This window comes from Oncorhynchus tshawytscha, linkage group LG31 (genome assembly GCF_018296145.1).
Source record: "Oncorhynchus tshawytscha isolate Ot180627B linkage group LG31, Otsh_v2.0, whole genome shotgun sequence".
NCBI classification, from domain to species: Eukaryota; Metazoa; Chordata; class Actinopteri; order Salmoniformes; family Salmonidae; genus Oncorhynchus; species Oncorhynchus tshawytscha.
In genome coordinates, this window is record NC_056459.1 from 13168725 (window position 1) to 13192456 (window position 23732).

The 23732-nt window shown below is 45.6% G+C and overlaps 1 protein-coding gene across 9 annotated transcripts in view; it reads right to left on the minus strand.

Moving 5' to 3' along the window:
- The window catches only part of LOC112229679 (protein Jumonji-like), a 96908-nt gene that overhangs the window by 49050 nt on the left and 24126 nt on the right, over nucleotides 1–23732 (minus strand). For all 9 annotated transcript variants that reach the window (XM_024395635.2, XM_042310276.1, XM_042310275.1 and 6 more), the window contains exons 2-3: nucleotides 9379–9502; nucleotides 4197–4317 (exon numbers count right to left, since the gene is read on the minus strand). In XM_024395635.2, coding sequence (XP_024251403.2) covers nucleotides 4197–4317; nucleotides 9379–9502 — 245 coding nt within the window. The remainder of the gene's footprint in view (nucleotides 1–4196; nucleotides 4318–9378; nucleotides 9503–23732) is intronic.

Here is a 23732-nt window from a genome sequence, read left to right on the forward strand (position 1 = left end):
ATTGCATCGTCTGTGGACCTATTTGGGCGGTAAGCAAATTGGAGTGGGTCTAGGGTGTCAGGTAGGGTGGAGGTGATATGGTCCTTGACTAGTCTCTCAAAGCACTTCATGATGACGGATGTGAGTGCTACGGGGCGGTAGTCGTTTAGCTCAGTTACCTTAGCTTTCTTGGGAACAGGAACAATGGTGGCCCTCTTGAAGCATGTGGGAACAGCAGACTGGTATAGGGATTGATTGAATATGTCCGTAAACACACCGGCCAGCTGGTCTGCGCATGCTCTGAGGGCGCGGCTGGGGATGCCGTCTGGGCCTGCAGCCTTGCGAGGGTTAACACGTTTAAATGTCTTACTCACCTCGGCTGCAGTGAAGGAGAGACCGCATGTTTTCATTGCAGGCCGTGTCAGTGGCACTGTATTGTCCTCAAAGCGGGCAAAAAAGTTATTTAGTCTGCCTGGGAGCAAGACATCCTGGTCCGTGACTGGGCTGGATTTCTTCCTGTAGTCCGTGATTGACTGTAGACCCTGCCACATGCCTCTTGTGTCTGAGCCGTTGAATTGAGATTCTACTTTGTCTCTGTACTGGCGCTTAGCTTGTTTGATAGCCTTGCGGAGGGAATAGCTGCACTGTTTGTATTCAGCCATGTTACCAGACACCTTGACCTGATTAAAAGCAGTGGTTCGCGCTTTCAGTTTCACACGAATGCTGCCATCAATCCACGGTTTCTGGTTAGGGAATGTTTTAATCGTTGCTATGGGAACGACATCTTCAACGCACGTTCTAATGAACTCGCACACCGAATCAGCGTATTCGTCAATGTTGTTATCTGACGCAATACGAAACATCTCCCAGTCCACATGATGGAAGCAGTCTTGGAGTGTGGAGTCAGCTTGGTCAGACCAGCGTTGAACAGACCTCAGCGTGGGAGCCTCTTGTTTTAGTTTCTGTCTGTAGGCAGGGATCAACAAAATGGAGTCGTGGTCAGCTTTTCCGAAAGGGGGGCGGGGCAGGGCCTTATATGCGTCGTGGAAGTTAGAGTAACAATGATCCAGGGTCTTTCCACCCCTGGTTGCGCAATCGATATACTGATAAAATTTAGGGAGTCTTGTTTTCAGATTAGCCTTGTTAAAATCCCCAGCTACAATGAATGCAGCCTCCGGATAAATCGTTTCCAGTTTGCAGAGAGTTAAATAAAGTTCGTTCAGAGCCATCGATGTGTCTGCTTGGGGGGGGATATATACGGCTGTGATTATAATCGAAGAGGTCCCAAGAAACAAAGAGATCTTCTGTTGAATCTGACAATTAATCTTAATGGTTGTACAGTCGTCTCAAATAAAACTGTGAAGGACCTCGGCGTTACTCTGGACCCTGATCTCTCTTTTGAAGAACATATCAAGACCATTTCAAGGACATCTTTTTTCCATCTACGTAACACTGCAAAAATCAGAAACTTTCTGTCCAAAAATGATGCAGAAAAATTAATCCATGCTTTTGTCACTTCTAGGTTAGACTACTGCAATGCTCTATTTTCCGGCTACCCGGATAAAGCACTAAATAAACTTCAGTTAGTGCTAAATACGGCTGCTAGAATCCTGACTAGAACCAAAAAACTTGATCATATTACTCCAGTGCTAGCCTCTCTACACTGGCTTCCTGTCAAAGCAAGGGCTGATTTCAAGGTTTTACTGCTAACCTACAAAGCATTACATGGGCTTGCTCCTACCTATCTCTCTGATTTGGTCATGTCGTACATACCTACACGTACGCTACGGTCACAAGACGCAGGCCTCCTAATTGTCCCTAGAATTTCTAAGCAAACAGCTGGAGGCAGGGCTTTCTCCTATAGAGCTCCATTTTTATGGAACGGTCTGCCTACCCATGTCAGAGACGCAAACTCGGTCTCAACCTTTAAGTCTTTACTGAAGACTCATCTCTTCAGTGGGTCATATGATTGAGTGTAGTCTGGCCCAGGAGTGGGAAGGTGAACGGAAAGGCTCTGGAGCAACGAACCGCCCTTGCTGTCTCTGCCTGGCCGGTTCCCCTCTTTCCACTGGGATTCTCTGCCTCTAACCCTATTACAGGGGCTGGGTCACTGGCTTACTGGGGCTCTCTCATGCCGTCCCTGGAGGGGGTGCGTCACCTGAGTGGGTTGATTCACTGTTGTGGTCATCCTGTCTGGGTTGGCCCCCCTTGGGTTGTGCCGTGGCGGAGATCTTTGTGGGCTATACTCAGCCTTGTCTCAGGATGGTAAGTTGGTGGTTGAAGATATCCCTCTAGTTGTGTGGGGGCTGTGCTTTGGCAAAGTGGGTGGGGTTATATCCTTCCTGTTTGGCCCTGTCCGGGGGTGACCTCGGATGGGGCCACAGTGTCTCCTGACCCCTCCTGTCTCAGCCTCCAGTATTTATGCTGCAGTAGTTTATGTGTCGGGGGGCTGGGGTCAGTTTGTTATATCTGGAGTACTTCTCCTGTCCTATTCGGTGTCCTGTGTGAATCTAAGTGTGCGTTCTCTAATTCTCTCCTTCTCTCTTTCTTTCTCTCTCTCGGAGGACCTGAGCCCTAGGACCATGCCCCAGGACTACCTGACATGATGACTCCTTGCTGTCCCCAGTCCACCTGGCCATGCTGCTGCTCCAGTTTCAACTTCCACCTGACTGTGCTACTGCTCCAGTTTCAACTGTTCTGCCTTATTATTATTCGACCATGCTGGTCATTTATGAACATTTGAACATCTTGGCCATGTTCTGTTATAATCTCCACCCGGCACAGCCAGAAGAGGACTGGCCACCCCACATAGCCTGGTTCCTCTCTAGGTTTCTTCCTAGGTTTTGGCCTTTCTAGGGAGTTTTTCCTAGCCACCGTGCTTCTACACCTGCATTGCTTGCTGTTTGGGGTTTTAGGCTGGGTTTCTGTACAGCACTTTGAGATATCAGCTGATGTACGAAGGGCTATTTAAATAAATTTGATTTGATTTGAAGAGAATTCTCTTGGTAGATAATGCGGTCTACATTTTTCTGTGGCTTGGTGGTGACCTAACAATTGTTTGTGGTGCTTTCGCTGTAAATCCTTTTTGAAATCAGACACTGTGGCTGGATTTAAGAGAATTTGATCTTTAAAATGGTGTAAAATACTTGTATGCTTGAGGAATTTTAATTATGAGATTTGTGTTTTGAATTTGGCACCCTGCACTTTCACTGGCTGTTGCATCCTAGACAGGTTAACTAAACAAACATTTCCCAGGACAGTCAGCCAAGAGGTACAGAGCACTACGTCAGTGGGGAACCCTACAAGGAATGACCAGGCCAACATGTTCAATCTGGGCACAATATTTCACTCATATACTATATAGACGGTTTTCAGAGTCTTCACCCTAACTTCATCCAATCTCCACACACACACACACACACACACACACACACACAGTCCTCTCTCTTTACACTAGATCTAAAGAACACATTAGAGTTCAATCACTTGAAGCTCAAAGGGAGAATAAAAGGTATAAGAAGCACATGTACCAATTTTCAATTTCCAAATAACTGTCTTATTCTACTTCCCATGAGAATGAGCCTGAGGGGAGAAACGGAGTGAGAGAAGCTCTTGTGAAGCAGAGTTCTCCCAAGGCCTTTACAGATTACAAATCACTAGTACAAATTACATGGCAACAAGCTAATTGTTGTATTTGAATGCATTAACTTTCTCCTAAATTATTAATTGGAAATAGTCAACACATCTCAACTCCCTAATTAAAAACATTCTGCATTTTAAGAACGAACACTGGATAAAGAGCTCCCATTCCTCAGAATCAAACTTGTCTTTACCCTTCACTGTTAATGCTGTCATGTCCCATTACTGAGAAGAGAATACAGCAGGAATGATGTGAATTAATAAAAGACGACAGAGGCTTTCATACATTTACCAGCACATTTGTTCATTTTTGCTTTGATAATTCTCGCTCACACACACACACACACACACACACACACACACTCCCATCATGACAAAACACAGAGCACTGAATTAACAAATGCTGACATCACCTGGTTCAAAACACCCGACACCTGGCTGTACTGCGGGCCATGAAAAAAAGTACTGTCGAGCTCCCCCTGATTCACTACCTTTACTCGGTCTTGGTCAAAGCTGCTGCTGAGCAGAGAGCGAGCAGAGAGAACGATCTCTCCAGAGTATAGGTTAACACCACTCACCTCTTCTTGGCAGGACCATCCTCAGAGTACTCGCTGCTGCCATCGGTGCTCTGGAACCGCAACCCGTCAGCCTTGTGGCCCTTCTGCCCCAAGCCGTTGAGCTGGCCGCGGGCATGGGAACCTACAGAGACAAGAGGACAGGGGTCAGAGACCATGTCGTGTACTGCTACGACAGGTCGACCGGAGAGAAACGGAGTGAACAAAGTAAGAGGGCTGATGTGTGTTTGGAGCCCGTGGGCTGAGCAAAGTGAACAAGTCCAGACTCCGGAGAAAGGAGCAGAGCTCAAAAAGACATTCAAGTCAAATGAATGAGCACATAATTGAGTAGCCAAGGCAGAAAAACTAAGTGAAACCCTCTTTGTAGGTCATACAAAGTGTCTACTACCTGGTACTGGAATTTCTAGTTGACACATCACCCTCCTATCACATTTCTTAGGACTGACACCTTAACTGATGTGCCAACCCCAAACCACAACCCTAACCCCTAACAGCAGGTGTCAAAGGAAAATAAATTAGAATGGTAATAATGGCATAGTAGCGAATGGTTGAGTTGAGCAGTGGCTTCCTATGAAAACTTGTTTGGCGCTCATGCAGCTGGTACTTAAAGTCTGTACAGAGTGCAGGTCACTACCTGACAGCAGGAGGCCAGTCGTATACCCTGTCATGGCTGTAAACTGCTCCTAACATGCTCTGGTAGTATGAGTCTGACCATAGAGGTGCTTAGGGAAATAAATGGTTAAGGTCTGTTGTGTGTGTACACACAGTTGAAGTCATACGTTTACGTGCAGTTAGGTTGGAGTCATTAAAACTCATTTTTCAACCACTCCACAAATGTCTTGTTAAACAAACTATAGTTTTGGCAAGTCGGTTAGGACATCTACTTTGTGCATGTCACAAGTCATTTTTCCAACAATTGCTTACAGACAGATTATTTCACTTAGAATTCACTGTATCACAATTCCAGTGGGTCAGAAGTTTACATGCACTAAGTTGACTGACTTTAAACTGCTTGGAAAATTCCATAAAATTGGGTAATGGCTTTAGAAGCTTCTGATAGGCTAATTGACATAATTTGTGTCAGTTTGGGGTGTACCTGTGGATGTATTTCAAGGCCTACCTTCAAACTCAGTGCCTCTTTGCTTGACATCATGGGAAAATCAAAATCAAATCAACCAAGACCATCAGAATTATTTTTGTAGACCTCCACAAGTCTGGTTCATCATTTTCCAAAAGCCTAAAAGGAACAACGTTCATCTGTACAACCAATAGTACGCAAGTATAAAAACCATGGGCCCACGCAGCCATCATGCGGCTCAGGAAGGAGACGCGTTCTGTCTCCTAGAGATGAACGTACTTTGGTGCGAAAAGTGCAAATCAATCCCAGAACAACAGCAAAGGACCCTTGTGAAGATGCTGGAGGAAACAGGTACAAAAGTATCTATATCCACAGTAAAACGAGTCCAATATCTACATAACCTGAAAGGCCGCTCAGCAAAGAAGAAGCCACTGCTCCAAAACCGTCATTAAAAAAGCAAGACTACGGTTTGCAACTGCACATGGGGACAAAGATCATAGTTTTTGTGGAAATTTCCTCTAGCCTGATGAAACAAAAATAGAACTGTTTGGCCATAATGACCATCGTTATGTTTGGAGGAAAAAGGGCGAGGCTTGCAAGCCGAAGAACACCATCCCAACCGTGAAGCACGGGGGTGGCAGCATCATGTTGTGGGGGTGCTTTGCTGCAGGAGGGACTGGTGCACTTCACAAAATAGATGGCATCATGAGGCAGGGAAATTATGTGGATATATTGAAGCAACATCTCAAGGCATCAGTCAGTTAAAGCTTGGTCGCAAATGGGTCTTCCAAATGGACAATGACCCCAAGCATAATTCCAAAGTTGTGGCAAAATGCCTTAAGGACAACAAAGTCAAGATATATAATGGCTTTGTGGCCATCACAAAGCCCTGACCTCAATCCCATAGAACATTTGTGGCAGAACTGAAAAAGCATGTGCAAGCAAGGAGGCCTAAACCCTAACTCAGTTACACCAGCTCTGTCAGGAAGAATGGGCCAAAATTCACCCAAGTTATTGTGGGAAGCTTGTGGAAGGCTACGCGAAACATTTGACCCAAGTTAAACAATTGAAAGCCAATGCTATCAAATACTAATTGAGTGTATGTAAACTTCTAACCCACTGGGAATGTGGTGAAATAAATAAAAGCGGAAATAAATCCTTCTCTACTATTATTCTGACATTTCACAGTCTTAAAATAAAGTGGTGATCCTAACTGACCTAAGAAAGGGAATTTTTACTAGGATTAAATGTCAGGAATTGTGAAAAACTGAGTTTAAATGTGTTTGGCTAAGGTGTATGTAAACTTCCGACTTCAACTGTGTGTATATAATATATCCAGGGTTAGTTAGGTGTTCAGCTGGCAGAGAGACACTAGGCCCCAAATGTCTTTCTATGCACTCATGATTCACTCATTTAGGCCTCCTTGTAGGAACAAAGGGCCACACATGCTAACAAGGACGAGAGCAGTTACACTCAAGACAGGGAAGTTTGTCACGTCATTGACCTGCAGGTTGATGGTGGAACACCTCCCTGAAATGTACCTTCGCAAATCATCCTTTCGGAATAATCTAAATTAGAGCTTTGGCTTTGAATGACTTTAAAGAACACTTTCCAGGTATAATGAAGCTTACACAAGATACCAATAACTCAAAGAAAGCATTCTCCAGATTCATCTACACTAATCTGCGCATCGCTAATCAGTGGTAGTATGTGACTGGGATAATACTCATACTGAACATAAGCAGCCTGGTGAGGGGCCATCTTGCCTCTCCTCTGAGTTGTTTTACACATGTCGGTCTCACATCAATGCCATTGTGAGGGGCCGGGCAGTGAGGAAGATAGAGAGGCAGGGATGCAGACTGCGAGTCATGGAGGGAACCACACTGGGCTGGGGCCTAAACTCTTTCCCCTGGTCCCAGTGAGGCCTAGCGGGGAAGGGGGATGTCGGCTGATCCGTAAGGGTCTGTAATCAGATTTATGCGTGCTTAACTAAGCCCATCGCCTTGCCATGTTCCTCCTGCTCTCTGGAGAGGGCAAGCGAGATGGAAGGAAGGAGAGATGGCGAGGTGAGGGGGTGCGTACCGTAGCAAACCACAGAGTGTAGCCCATTAGTGGGAGGTGGAGTAATGCAGACAGGAAGCCCAGAGGCAGATATAAAATATTAACAGCCAGGAGAGTGGCATTACTTCAGATTAATCACCTTTACAAACAGAGTGATTACGACTGAATAATGCGGTTTCTAATGGAGCAAGTTTGGGGTCTGCTAGCTCACTCACTGAGTGCTGTGGCCGTCACAACTATGGCTAGTAACAATAAAAAAAAAACCCTCTCAAAGCTTTTATGACAGTATGATTGGGACCATAGTGTGTATATAAAAAATAAACAATGTGTTTGACATTTGGGATTTTAACCCATTTGAATTCATTTCCAACCACTTCTGACAATAGAACGGGATACTGAAAGGGGAATGCTAGGAGACAACACTACAATAGGACAACAAAAGTAGTGTTTTTAAAATGGCTGTCCCAACCACACAGTTCTGACCACAATTTAAACCTGGACCGAAGGAGACAGAGATCCTATTTAGTAACTGTAATGTCTACTGCGAGTACTAAGAGTAAAATGAAAAGCTCTACCCAATAATAAGTCTATGTGGCCTAGGCTGGTCTAGCAGTCTAAGATACAGTCACTTCTGGCACACGTCTAGTGTTGGCATTGGTTCAACTCTGGTCTACTGCTCTTTGACACCACCTCCATCCGTCGCACTGGCATTCTCAGAAAATAACAAATATATTGAAAAAATAACAAGTTCATAACAAGTCCAGTGGATGTGGCGTGTGAGACTGACATGCTGCAGATTGGGCAGTCTGTTACTCTCTCAGAGAAGGCCAGACCAAGGCACTGTGCCCTTTGCCACTACGCTCTAGCCAAAACTGCCACAGTTCCATCCTCTGAGGTCTCAGTGGTCAGTGCTAAGGGACAGACAGGACAAAGCCGGTGCCAGTGGTGTTATGGGGAAGACAAGTCACTACCATCCACCAGCTCCAACGCAGACAGTAGTTCCATCAATAGAACTGAGCTACGCCCCCAAAGAACCACAGGGGGAGCGATATGGAGAGGGAGATTGAGGAGGGCAGGGGAGCCGGAAGAAAGCTTCCTGAGCAGCAGTAACCAGAGGCCTATTGATATAATGATGCCTTCCATCTAGGGAGGAATAACAGGGAGAAGGAGAGAGAGCGCGAGAGAGGAAGGAATGGGACACAGAAGGGCATCACGTAATTAGTTCAATAATGCAGAGAGAGAAAGAGGAAAAGAGATGGACGCCTGCCAACAGTGAGGTAAAGTGGTCAGGGAGATGGCATGATTGCCGGTTATAGATGGGAGATCGACAGGGGGCTGGGGGTCTGACACGCTTAGGGCCTTGCAGGTTTGGTCCCTTCCCTCTACTGTTGGACCCATGGGTGTCTGCAGGCAGCTGGCTCCAGAGACCGACAACACTGCAGAAGGAGGAGGGGGTGAGAACACTACCATCACAGTAGTGGATGTTTGACTGATTCTCCAAAATAGAGGACAGTTTCAGCCGGTACAGTGCAGTCTGTGAGCGACAGAGCCTGTGAACCTCCAGATGACTTTCGCTCCCCCTCAGTCTCTGGACTGTCTGTGACAGCGGAGAATAAGTTCCGAGGCCGGTGTGAAATTTAATCTACTAGTTTGAAGACAGAGCAGAGTGGATTGAAGCACAGCGAAGGTGTCAAACAAAGCAGCATCAGATAGCACAAACCAGACTTTATCCTGGGTGTACACACACACACACACACACACACACACACACACACACACACACACTGAGCTCCATGGACTTTATATTGCACCTGCTTAGAAAAAAAACCTGCAGCATCCTCTCTGTTTCATTGTGTTTACCAAAGCACCTTCACTCTGAAATAACTCCATATTAAACATGTCACTATTCCATCACAACTACCAGATCATTTTCAGCTAGTCCACTGTAAATAAACTAAACACAGTAGCCCATCACAGGTCTATGAGCGTCCAGACAAAAGGCTGACTGGGTCAGTGGTGGAGAGAAGAGTCTCCGGAGAAACTCACCATTTGTGTATTTGGTTCCATCTCCAAGCTGCCTTTTCTGAGCAGTCTTGAACTCCTTCAGGGAGAGATAGAGCACCTTCCTCACATCCCTCTCCTCTGACCAGGGGATCCCATCTATATCATCCTAAAAACACAGGGCAACTGGTTAGCAATAGGATGTTACCATAACACAGCATAGTAGATGACTACACATTAGCATAACACTTACATTAGCATAAGACCGAAAAGCATTATAAGTAGCACCAAATGCACCATTTTCTCACAACATAACCATGACACACAGAAGACCGAAAGGTGATTCCTCACGAAACTAGAACAAAACCATGATATTCTGGGTCCTTCAGAAGAAGCATGACATATTTCCTATTTACAGTTGAAGTCGGAAGTTTACATACATTTAGGTTGGAGTCATTAAAACTCGTTTTTTTCAACTACTCCACAAATGTCCCATTAGAACTATAGTTTTGGCAAGTCGGTTAGGACATCTGCTGTTTGCATGACAAAAGTAATTTTCCCAACTATAGATTATTTCACTGTATCACAATTCCAGTGGGTCAGAAGTATACATGCACTAAGTTGACTGTGCCTTTAAACTGCTTGGAAAATGCCAGAAAATTATGTCATGGCTTTAGAAGCTTCCGATAGGCTAATTGACATCATTTGAGTCAATTGGAGGTGTACCTGTGGCTGTATTTCAAGGCCTACCTTCAAACTCAGTGCATCTTTGCTTGGGAAAATCAAAAGAAATCAGCCAAGACCATCAGAATTTTTTTTGTAGACCTCCACAAGTCTGGTTCATCCTTGGGAGTAATTTCCAAATGCCTGAAGGTACCACGTTTATCTCTACAACCAATAGTACGCAAGTATAAAAACCATGGGACCACGCAGCTGTCATACCGCTCAGGAAGGAGACGTGTTCTGTCTCCTAGAGATGAACGTACTTTGGTGGGAAAAGTGCAAATCAATCCCAGAATAGCAGTAAAGGACCTTGTGATGATGCTGGGGGACACCGGTACAAAAGTATCTATATCCACAGTAAAACGAGTCCTATATCGACCTAACCTGAAAGGCCGCTCAGCAAGGAAGAAGCCACTGCTCCAAAACTGCCATAAAAAAAAGCCAGACTACGGTTTGCAACTGCACATGGGGACAAAGTTTGTATGTAAAGATCGTAGGTATGTAAACTTCAACTGTATATTTGTTCATATATACACTGAACAAAAATATAAACGCAAGATGTAAAGTGTTGGTCCCTTGTTTCATGAGATGAAATAAAAGATCCCAAAAAAGTTCCATATGCGCAAAAAGTGCTTCTCCAAAATGTTGTGCACAAATTGTTTAAATACCTGTTAGTGAGCATTTCTCCTTTGCCAAGACAATCCATCCACCTGATATGCCACACCTATCAAGAAGCTAATTAAACAGCATGATCATTACACAGTGCTGGGGACAATAGCAGGCCACTCTAAAATGTGCAGTTTTGTCACAACACAATGCCACAGATGTCTCAAGTTAAGGGAGCATGCAATTGGCATGCTGACTGCAGGAATGTCCAACAGAGCCGTTGCCAGATTTGAATGTTAATTTCTCTACCATAAACCGCCTCCAACGTCGTTTTAGAGAATTTGGCAGTACATCCAACTGGCCTCAACCGCAGACCACTTGTAACCACACCAGCGCAGGACAACCACATCCGGCTTCTTCACCTGCGAGATTCCTCGAGGTGGATGGGGGGGTGCAGAGGAGTATTTGTGTCTGTAATAAAGCCCTTTTGTGGGGAATTTTTATTTCTGACTGGCTGAACCTGGCTCCCAAGTGGGTGGGCCTATGCCCTCCCAAGCCCACCAATGGCTGCGCCCCTGCACAGTCATGTGAAATCCATAGACGTGGGCTTCATGAATTTATTTCAATTGAATGATTTCCTTCTATGAACTGTAACTCAGTAAAAGCCTAATCATTTATTAATAGGGAGAATATGGCTGTCTAGTATGACTGAGGTTCCGGTAGTTTCCTTCGGCTGACAGACATCTTAAACACGTCACTTCCTTTTCCTACAGGACCATTTTATCTGACAATAAACCCTCCATCTCAGTACCATTTGTGGATGGACAGTCAATGAAGCCCCGATACTTCCAGCAGTACACTGCCAGGAAAGACCGAAGAATGGTATGGTGACATGGACTTCCATTACAGGACACTAACTTTCCAACTTGCTTCATTATTAAGGTCTCCAGTGTGTGAGGACAGAAATAACCTGCTTCCTACACAGAGTAGATTTACTGTGTAACACTTATAACCCTGCTTCCCCTCAAAGTACAGCGCTGCATCCCACACACAGTGCAGCTGTACTAGGCTAATGTTTGACGTGTAACACTAATGATGAGGATATTAGATTAAAACGAGAGTTAACAAACACGCTGGATCTCTACTGAAATAGCTGTAGGGCAATTCCATGGTAACGGAATTACTCTCAGATCTCTCACTTGAAAATGTACATCAAACAAAAACCATTGATTTGAAATTTTAACAACCCATAGAGCTCTATGAACAAGTTCCACTTTTACCAAAACACACAGGAAGAACTGTACAGAAAGTTCGGTAACAATAAAATTGAGGGAGATTTAACTGTAATTCTGTTACCAGACTTTGCATCTGCACAGTTTCCAGTAAATTTGAAATCAACATTTTTTTTTACTGTGTAAATTGTTCAAATTAGTCATTGAGTTGTGTTTTGTTTAACTTTGAAATCAAATGTTTTTTGTTAGGCATACATTTTAAAGTTACTGTGGAATTGCCCTGTAGTGATCATCAGTAGCGGCCTTCACTGAGATATTGCATGATAATCAAAGTGTTGATGGAGGTTAGACTGTCGATAGACTGTCTCCTCCTGATGAAATGGAGGGGTGACAGCCATGATACCCTGCCGACACACACACACACAACTGTCTTTTGCTGATGCTGTGCACCACCACTCCTCATTGCACTTAGCTTCGACTGACAAGCATGCAGGCCCCAACCCACCCACAGACGACACCTCAGAGCTGACCAAACATTTGCATGAATTATTTTTTTTTTTAAATCCTCTTGGAGGCTGGCAGACTGCCAGAGTGATTTCCTCATCTCCCTACAAGTAGTGACGCAACTTTGTAAACTGCAGAGTGCTGGACATCATTAGCTGAGAGCCCCGAAGAGACACAACAAATGTTGCAAATGTATTTTTACAACAAAGTCAAATGTCAACGCAAAAAGAACTGCGAAAGGAGTCAAAAAGGTTCACAACCCTCTACAGAAACAACTCAGCACTGTTACATCTTTTAAAATGGGACTTTGTTCTGCGGATCGCTGGTCTTAACAGACATGCAGCCATGCCCATCTGCTTAGTACGGGCTAAACCCCTCGGAATCATAACTAGGTCTCAGCTCCTCTCTAAACCCCTAGACCTACTGAGTTATACATCACAACATGTTCATCCGACCAAAAACGGTTTGGAAATCCAACATTACTATTGTGACTTTGCTGTAAGTAAAGCCGGTTCTGTCAAATGGCACAACCGACAGTTTGACTGACGTGGTTAGGCAGAGAGACGAGCAGAGTGGGTAGTTAGGCAGGCAGGCAGCAGGCCGTCGAGGGGGCTGACTGACTGGCGGAGGGATGCTAGGCCTCTTCAGAGAGGGAGAGTCGGGCTGCTGGCAGAGCAGGGCCGGGGCTCAGATGAGAGCTGTGGCGCTGGCACCACCACAGAGACAACACGCAGCACTGAGCTGACACCCCCCGCCTGCTGACACCCTCCCCTCCCGCAGGGAACCCACAGCCTGCTAATGAGCGCTGGGGCCTCTGTGTCTACTGGAGCAGCCCGGCTGGCACACAGCACGCTCCGCAACACACACACACGTTTTAGGGGCCCCAAAGGGACTCAGTACACACTGCCTTTCATACCACAGTGCTCCACCTTGGCAAACACAGCGAACAGAAAGACACACGGAGGCTCCTCTAAACGACATCAAGAGCTTCTACTCCTTTAACATTCCCACTGAGACGAGCCAGGATGGGAAAGGTGGGTAGTCCCATACAGAGACTAAAGGTGGGTAGTCCCAGACAGACGTCTGTCACAGCAGACGGAGCCACTCTACATCAGACGACACGCTGGCTCCCTCATCACACTGTAAACACGCGCCAGTAGAGACTGTTAATAGACGCCAAAAAGAAACTCCATATCAACTTGTGAACCCTTTAGCGTCTGGAACATCCCCAATAGGCGAAAGAAACGTAGTCTACACCTGACTGTTCGGAGGCTGCGGTTTACACTAGAAGCACTGCGGTATGGTTATTTCTACAGGGTTAGTACCAGGGCCTAAAGCAGGGACATTTGCAGCTGTCTTAAAGGGGAAACTTCACATTCATCATTTCCAGCACCACCCCAACATGTGAAAGTGATGCGTTTCCAATGTCATCATCGGTGTGCATTGTGTGATTTTGACCAATTGCTTGTCGTCATTGAAAAACACTTCCCTACCATTTTTACTACAAAAAAACACACCATTTTCACATACAGGGGCTTCAGAAAGTATTCATACCCCTTGACTTCTACCACATTTTATTGTGTTAGACTGAATTCAAAATGTATTAAATATGTTTTCTCAATCATACAACACCACATGAAAGTGAAACCAATGTTTTTAGAAATGTTTGCCAATTTAAATGTTTAGTTTACAAAAAAAATGTAATCATCTGTAATTAATTACACTGAGTCTTTCTGGGTAAGTCTCAAAGCTCTCCACACCTGGATTGTTCTTAGTGTTTTAAGCTCTGTCAAATTGGTTGTTGATCATTGCTAGACAAACATTTTCAGGTCTTGCCATAGATTTTCAAGTAGATTTAAATCAAAACTGTAACTCAGCCACAATATTCCATATTTTTGTTAAGCAACTCCAACGTAGAGTTGGCCTCAAGTTATTGTCCTTCTGAAAGGTGAATATTTTTTATTTATTTCAATATTATTATTTTTTACAGGCTTCCTTATTTCCCCCCCCTCCCCCCCTACGCTGTCAATTGGGTTGGTATTGTGAAGCAACTACAATATTCTTGATTCATCCTCAGTTCTCTCCTATCACAGCCTTTAAACGAACTGTTTTAAAAGTCACCATTTACATCTCCGGAAACTGAGTTAGGAAGGACACCTGTATCTTTGTAGTGACAGGGTGCATTGACACACCATCCTAAGTGTAAGAAATAACTTCACCATGCTCAAAGGGATATTGACAGTCTGCTTTAAAAAAAAAAAAATGATATCCATCTACCACTGTGTTTCCTCCGACACATTGGTGCGGCTTGGGTTGGATCCATCCGGGTTGGATGCGCGGCTTGGTTGGGTTGTGTTTCAGAGGACGCATGGCTCTTGACCTTCGTCTGTCCCGAGCCCGTACGGGAGTTGTAGCGATGAGACAAGATAGTAACTACTAACAATTGGATACCACGAAAAGGGGGGGGTAAACATTTTTTAAATTCTAAACCGTCTTTGTGGTGGAAATTCAGTGCTCGAATGAGGGCCATTACAGATAATTGTATGTGTGGGGTACAAAGATGAGGTAGTCATTCAAAACTCATATCAAACACTATTATTACACACAGAGTTAGTCTGTGCAATTTATGTGACTGTTAAACATATTTAGGCTTGCCATAAAACAAAGAGGTTGAATTCTTCAACTCGACAAACTAATACATTAAAAACTGAAACGTCTTAACATTTCGAAAGACATAAATCCACTTTGACATTATGGGGTAGAGTGCATAGGCCAGTGACCCCAACAAAATCTAAAGTGGAATTCATTTTTAAATTCAGGCCGTAACACAGGACGTGGTGAGAATACTTTCTGAAGGTGCTATGTTGACGACGTCGGGGTGGAGCTGGAGATGGATAAGAACCTTTTTGAAATGTCCCTTTAAGAGCAACGTGCGTAGTAACGGGCTGGAGGTTCCTGTGGATCTTATAGAGCAGCTGGTGTTATCACGCCACCGCGTTGTAAACCCCCAACACTTCCCCTCTAAAGCCATCTGATCCATTAAGACCTGGACTAATAGAATAACCTGCACAGCGACAACAACAGTTTCATCTGTCAACTAACATTGCATGATGGATGGGATAAAGTTTGAATCTAGTTGTAGAAATAAAGATCAAGAGCTTGCGACTAAGGTTTTTACCTGCAAAAAGATGATTGAGATAATTGGCTTTAAAAGTTTTTTTTTTTTTAATCTAGTCTTCTCTTGAATTGGGGTATTTAGTGTACTATATAGGTAGAGGACTTTGAACGGAACAAGCCTATGTCAATAACTCAATTTTGACAAAAATGCAGAAGAAAGAAACAATGGTCCCAACAACAAGAAAGAACAATGGTCCCAATCTCTTGAGATGTCTGTAGTACTGATGTGAGACGCATGACAAAAGAGAAATGGTCTTGTGAGGAGAACAGTAATAGAAACAGGGTCATTGCAATGAGGAATAAAAGATGACTTGTTCTTCTAACCTACTGTGTACTGTAAAAGGATTGGCTGAGCTGTTTGGTGCTGTGAGAAAGAGGAATTAAGTCTATCTAACCAAGCAGGAAGTTCACACACACCCTAATTTCACAGTGAAGAAAAAAAAAGCACACACACACACACACACACACACACACACACACACGAGGGGTTGTCCCACTTTCAAAACAAAAGGAACACGCGTGCATTGGTTCACATAGCAGACTAATAATAGCCTGCTGATGATGGTCTGGATCTCATCAAACAGAGAATGTGGGCCAGGAGCCAACTGAGATCAGGCTGAAATGTGTTAGTACTGTATAACCCCCCTCCCTCCCTCCCTCCCTCCCTCTAGGCTCCACACGTGTCCCAGATGCATAGCTCAGTCAGTGCTGGTGTATCTGTAACAGGAGGGATTTTCACACAGACTTACGCAGCACAATAAATTTCACAGCCCCCCAGCTTACATATACACGTGACAAGCTGCAAATTAATTGGAGAGGTTCCAAGGCCAACAGGATTTCACCAAGTCACCTGTCACAAAGGAGTGTTCTGGAACACAGCATAAGTCCATTCTAGAGTGCAGGGCTGAGCAGACCAGGACAAGGGCAGAGAGAGAACCTAGGGTTAACTGGTGTGTGAGGAACGTAATGTCGTCACCTCATTACGCCTGTACCTCAGCGCCCTTGAACACCATCATGCTGGGATTGACCACATTCCTGTTCCCAGTCGCAGACCCACAGCACTTACATCTGCACCAACAGCATTCTGAAACATTATCCCGTTTCGGGGACTTTTGAAATGTTCGGGGCTGCCGGCGCCAAGGGGGGAAAGAGGGGTGTTGCCTCGCGTCTCCTCGCTGTGTCCCTGTGTGTCCTGCCCTCCCCTGTACCCAGCGGCCGACAGTAAACACCCTGAGAGAGAACACTGTTGATCTGAGACACACTGCCAGACTCCATAGAATGTATTTAACCGAAGGAGGGATGTAGAAAGTGGTTTCTCTTCCTCTTCTCTCTCATGCCACAGTCACTCGTGCCAGAGCTAAAGCCAGCTGAGCATGTCTAAGTGACAGACTGCCACTGCCATTCAGCCCTGTCGAGCACAAAATGCTATCAGACTCAAACTGGAGCAGAAAGATAATGATTTAAAGGCGCAGGGAAAGGGGGGGGCAGTGATTATTTTGACAGACAAATGCCAGAGTGAATTCCATAGGAGCTACAGGGAGGTTCCAGGGCCCAAGTTTGACCAATAAAGAGGCTTCATCAACCAGGCTGACCACCCTTGATCAGTGGTGACTGGTCAGTCCAGTCTTCAAACGACTGAAGGAGAAACAGAGTCCACCTGGTCAGAATAACAGCATGCGTGTGCGTACACTGGAACCTCAGTGGATGCCGGCAGATTCAGGGAGTGACCCGTAATTGGTCATAGGACTAATGCACACTGCATCCCCTTTGAGAGCCCATTGGATGTGTGAACAGTGAATGTCTCATCTGGTTTACAGAACACACACACACACAGCAAAAGGCTGTATTCAAAGCCTGCAGTGCTACACACACACCCCCTCTCTGCCCCATATTTTCAATAATCTAAGAGGATTAAAAGAATGTTTCTGTATTTAGAAAGAGGATGTATTGTGGGTAAGAAAAAAGCAGCATTGTACTCAGACATGAAACAATCCTTGCTCACCAAATCAATAGGATGTTTCATTACAGAGTAGCTTATGCAGAGCCAAACCCTAAAAGATCAGGCTGAGCTTCCTGGGGAGAGCACTGTGTGCCTCTCCATGGCCATCGTCACTGGGTCTCACTCTGAGTCACCACAACCCTTACAATCTGGAGAGTCGACTCATCAAACAGAGCACACACACACACACACACACACGTCAGCAGTGTGCTAGAGCTGGAAATCAGCAGCGCAGAGTGAAAGCTAGCCTGCCAACCAACCAGTCCCCACACCTGCCAACCAACCAGTCCCCACACCTGCCAACCAACCAGTCCCCACACCTGCGTTGGTCTGTTGTGAAGCAGGCAACACCGGTTCAGGGAAACATGTCAATTCAGCAGCATGTCACTACTGTTATCCACTCAGTCGGGGGGGAGAGAACTGTCACTGAGCAGGAGAAAGAGCTTTAGAGGCCATTTAAAGACTCCCACTTCCTGCTCCACTCTGCTTCAGTGCCAGTCTGACTAAACCTGAGAGAGAGCCAGACAATGAGTATATGCACGTAATAATGCAATAAACTGATTATGACAGTAGGCAGATTATGCAATAGTCATGTAAACACCTTACACTGCCCATTTTAAAAATCGGCGACAGGTCAAAATTGAAGTAAGCATACGCCGATTAAAAACACCTGGTTTTCTGAGCAATCTTTCTAATTATTAAGACATAATAATACATTTTTTTAAATTATATAATATATATATATATATAAATATATATATATATATATGTGTGTGTGTAAAAAGATACAAATGGGCGTTCCAGTGGTGTATTTGATCTGTTCTTGTGCTAGCACCAGCTGAGCGAGCCTCCCTCTTCAGCGCGAGTGAAGGGAGTTCAGAAGAACCAAGTGTATGAGTCTTCGAAGTACAAACCTTAAACGTCCGGACTCAGAATCAGATGAGCTTCCCAATTCAGACGTTGTGGTAGAACGTTCATTTTGATTGCCAATTTTCTGCATTTATTAGAGTTAATGCAGCCAATTCATCAGATTATCCACAATAAAATAAAATTAAAAATCACATTATCATGTGCATGTAACCATAATCAATGATGCTGAAGCTCTTTCTGTCTCCTGGGGTGAATCAATCTTCCTGATTTCTTATTGAAATGAATGAGCACTAAACGCTGAGGCTCCACCCACGTCCACCTGCCTGTCCCGGGATTATTATTCAGCCCTGTCCCCTGGGACCTAGCTCGACAGGGTCCCACCTTGTTTACACCATGTGACTCACTAAGACTGGCTTCCACTGCACCAAATGTTATGTTGAGTACATGTAGTCAGTTTAAATGACTCCAATGGTAGTGTATGAACACTGAGGAGGAAAGGAGCATGGTAGGAACAGAAGAGAAAAGGAGAGAGGAGAGAGCGAGTGGGGTGTACAATGCAGGACTGTGTGTCAGCCCTGGGAGCTTTCACACCTCCTCTCACAGCTGGTAGAAATACTTTCCAAGCTGTTGGCGGCAGCAGTAGGGCTGGAGCCTGGACGTGTTGCTGCGAGCGGCGAGTAGTCGAGTGTAGCGGGGGTGTCAGGACACAGGGCAGCACGCGGTGCAGTGGGGGGGGGGAGTAGTAAATGATGCAGTGTTCTGGGATACCCTCCTCAACCCTGCCACCCACTGGCCCTGTGGTACACTACTGGGCCTTAGCACTGATCGGGTGCATGTGTTGGAGGATGAACAGCTGTTTTCAGGTGACTGTGTTTAGGGTTTAAGTAGAGTTTAAGCAGAGAGAGAGAGAGTCGGTGGTGAGGGTCAGGTTGAGTCAGACGTCGGGAAATCTAATTAGAGTCCATTTGTTATTAGATAAAAATGCTGCCCCACCATAGAAACCGCAGTGCATGTTGTAGCGTGTGTGTGAGGTCAAGCCGGTTTCCCCTGAGCCCTACTACCAAGCACCACTCAGCTCTTTCTTCATAATATCCATCAGAACAACACATTCAGGCTCCCATCCGCAGTGTTTTACAGCACATGGGCCTGGTGTCTTTGATAAACCTTGGCAGGGAGTTGATAGTTCAGAGGCCATTATTATTTTATTACTACCAGCCAGTGTGTGATGCAGGGTAGGGGTAGACGGTAGGGGTCCTGGTAGACTGCGTCACCTGTTTCTCTTTGGTTAACCTGTCTGAGTTTCAACCTACACACCTCACCCCAGACATTTTAGTGATGTAATTAAATTCTCACCCGCTCCTGCCTTGAACTCACTTACTCACTCTGCATCCTGTGTCCTCCTCCCCCAGTTCACAGAGGCTCAGTGAGCCAGCCAGATCCTGTGGAGTTCCTCAGCTGCATCCGCCTCACACACAATCTCTCAGCAAAGGCCTCCATTCTCCTCTAGCTCCATATGGACTTGCATTAATTGCGAGCGACAGGGGTCAGATGGAACGTATGTCGACCCTGACACACTTCACTTCCTAGAGCGATTCTGCTGCAGAACAGACCACGTTGGCCATGGAGACTGACTGCTGAGGGACCGACCAACAAAATGGCTACTCTTTCCAAACTAACACAGAGAGCCTGTGTACTGTGAGCCCCCATTTTGAGGCTTCAGAACAACAGTGTATTCAGGCTAACAGCATGACTGAAATAAGCCAATACATCATGGTCCAGTCAGCCAGCACCAATCAGCCAGCACTAGTCTGTCAAAACAGTCAGCCAGTATCAGTCAGACAGCACCAGCTTGTCAAAAGCAGATTCACAGTAGAGTGATGACCATCTCAGTTTACCACAAGGTTAGCAGTAGTATGGCTATAACCAGTAGCTTATCTAAGCTGATCAAAAGCATACCATTACGGTTAGAAGAACCAACACAGCCTTCTCCCGTCCTCTCAGCTTTACAGAGAAGTCAAAAGAAACAGATCTGGCAGCAACCACTAGGACCTCACACTTTGCTTTGCTTTATTTCCCCCACATGGCTGAGAGAAAAGTTCACACACACACACACACACACACACACACACGTGAGGGGCATACAGACACAAACAGCCACTGTGGGCCTTTAATTATCATTGCAGTCCACTGTGTTCTGTTGATTCAATCTGACACACTGACCCAATTTAAAACAGAAAGGGAAATTAAATCTACACTTCCCTGTTCTCCAGCATCCATTAACTTGTCAATGTTAGTGGCCGTTTACAAGACAGCACAAAACTAATGCCAGGCGCTGGCGGGCAGACGGAAATTACACCGCATTGCGAAGGCAACAAAATGAAATAAATGATTTAGTGAAATGTTTAATAACATAAATCACACGTAACAGCAGCCAGCCAGGCTTAAATGCGGAGCGGGCTGGGCTTCTGGAGGTTAGAACACACTGGAGCCTTCAGGAGGAACTGTCTGGACCCAGGGGGACACTTCCAAATGTCTACAGCAATTACGAAGCTCTGTGGGAGCAGGAGAGACAGAACACATCTGTGGGAGCAGGAGAGACAGAACACATCTGTAAGGGCAGACAGGAGGGAGGAATAACCAAACAGAGACAGGATCATGTCCAGGGGGGGCTGCACCAGAGGGGTCAAGGGTTAGGGGTCAGGGGTCAGGCAGGCAGCCGGCCTCTGGGGTTAGAGGTGACTCGCAGCAGACACCTCTAAGTTGCTCTGCTCAAAGAGCCTGTCAATCAATATTGATTATTTACCATCCCGAGTCTCCCCCACCCTAACCCTCATAGCCCCAGGGTCTCTGCTAGATAGAAGCCCCTTTACATGACAAAGTGGTACTGGAGAGAAAGGCAGAGGGAGGGGAAAGAGGACAAAAAAAATATATGAAAGAAACTCTTCAATACCAGGGTGGCTGAAATCCCCATAGCACCAGGTCCATCGTCAGTACCCTGCTTTTAAACCGAAGGATCAGAGGGACAGGGTGGCTCATCGCCTACAACATCAATCTGTGCTAGTAAAGATTCCGTTGGAGTTTAGATTCCCAGAGGGAGAACGCCCTCATCAAACCATCTGTCAGGTGAAACTGATCCCACAACCAGCTGAATCGGTCCTGACAAAGGAGGAAAGGAGAGGGGGGACAGGTATTGTGTCTCATATTCTGGGTCTTTTCATCCCTGGTTGTCTTTCCCCTCCAGGGTGAAACTAGAGAAGGTGTTAAATGTTCCCCTGCCAGTGTCTGACCTGGATATCAACAGACAGAGGACAGGGTGCTAGCTCCATCAATAGACAATTCTCTGTTTAGGGCTCAAAAGGGAATTCAATTCATCCAAACTGGTCAACTAGAAGACGAGAGCCAGTCGATACATATAGGCCTAGGACGAGAGCCAGTCGATACATATAGGCCTAGGACGAGAGCCAGTCGATACATATAGGCCTAGGACGAGAGCCAGTCGATACATATAGGCCGAGAGCCAGTCGATACATATAGGCTAGGACGAGAGCCATATAGGCCTCGATACATATAGGCCTAGGACGAGAGCCAGTCGATACATATAGGCCTAGGACGAGAGCCAGTCGATACATATAGGCCTAGGACGAGAGCCAGTCGATACATATAGGCCTAGGACGAGAGCCAGTCGATACATATAGGCTAGGTCTAGGAGGAATTAAACCTGGCTTTCATGAGAAAATAGACCAAACATATGACATTGATTTTTTTCCTCTGCAGGAAAGAAAGTTTGGTTTCAGTGGCAATTTTTACTTCCTGAAAGAACTGCCATTCTGACAGACCTTCCCTTAGGTCCATGATGACAGAGCTTCCCAACATCCCAATCAGAGCCCTCCTCAGGGAGGAGTAGTAACCAATCCCACCTAACACCTTCAGACATGTCAGTCCCCCCCATCAATCACTGACAGCATCTAAATAAACAAATCATACCTCCCATCAATCACTGTCTATTTAAAGACACCCACAGTCAGGCAGTTTGAAATCGCTGCCAGGTTGCGTACATGGGACGTGTGCCTGTGTGTCGGAGTGTGCGTGAAATGATACATTTTAATGAGAGAATCTAGCTCAAGGAAGTCCGTGGGATTTGCAGAGGAACACCCTAGATTGGAATATGATTTACAATGCTAATACACTGGATCCACTGGTGACAGACAGCATGTTGTTTTACGACCTGGAATGAGGAGGCTGGTTTTGTGGCTGAGACAGTCAGTCCCTTCCAGCTCTGTTTAATGACCACGGCATGTGTGGCACTAGGAGCAGACAGACCGTCAGCTCTGACAGTCACTGGGACATAGTGTTATCACATTAGCAGCAGGCCTGGATCCTAAGAAACTCATTTCTGATGTCTGGATATTGGGAGCAAACACCAGTTTGGTCATGCCACAGTTAGAGGTCAAACCAGGTCACATATTTATTACTCGCTGATCCGGATAAGCATCTGTAGTCCTACTAGGAACCTTACCGGCTACACCGGTGCCGTTACCGGACAGGTACCCAACACCTCACTGTGCACGTCATGACATGTCTGTGACTCGGCACTGCCCAGCCTGATCCTACGCGTATAACACTCATCCCAACCGGCTAAATTTCTATCGTGTTCATCCCCAGAGCTTAAGGACAGTGATAGCGATAGCCTTCCGGGGGAGAGGAGCAGCACGGCCTCTCACTTACCCTGATGGAGTCATAACTTAATGTTTGTGGGGTTTTTTACAACCTTGTAGGAATCCACTGCGCCAGTCACCAGGAATCACAGAGAAATACACAAGAGATATGAGGTGGCTTCACATTCCCCTGAACTCTATCCCCACACACACAAATATGGCAGTGAATACAATTCAGCCAGACAGAAGCGTCAGGCAGACCTGAGGATGTAGCCCTCTGGCAACAGCACACACAGGCCTACTCACTGTAGGAGGAGAGGGTCTACCGTTAACTGACTACAAAGTCAGACAGTGCCGATTTGTCTTCTGTGAGACGCTAATAAGGAGAGTATTGGGTCAGGACATTAGTCTTTTCCCGTCTGTCTACAGAGACCCATAGCAGGAGAGACCAGCGGATTGGGTTGTTATATTAAACCCTACTAGGCATTTAAACCAGTCCTGGCGTTTTAATGTATGTCCGTGACTCGTATACATGTTATGTGATTTATAGGGCATCATAAAATGTGTCGTTTAGATTTAACCAATTTTTCTGTTAGCGAACCTCACAATAACTCCCCTGTATATTAGCTCACC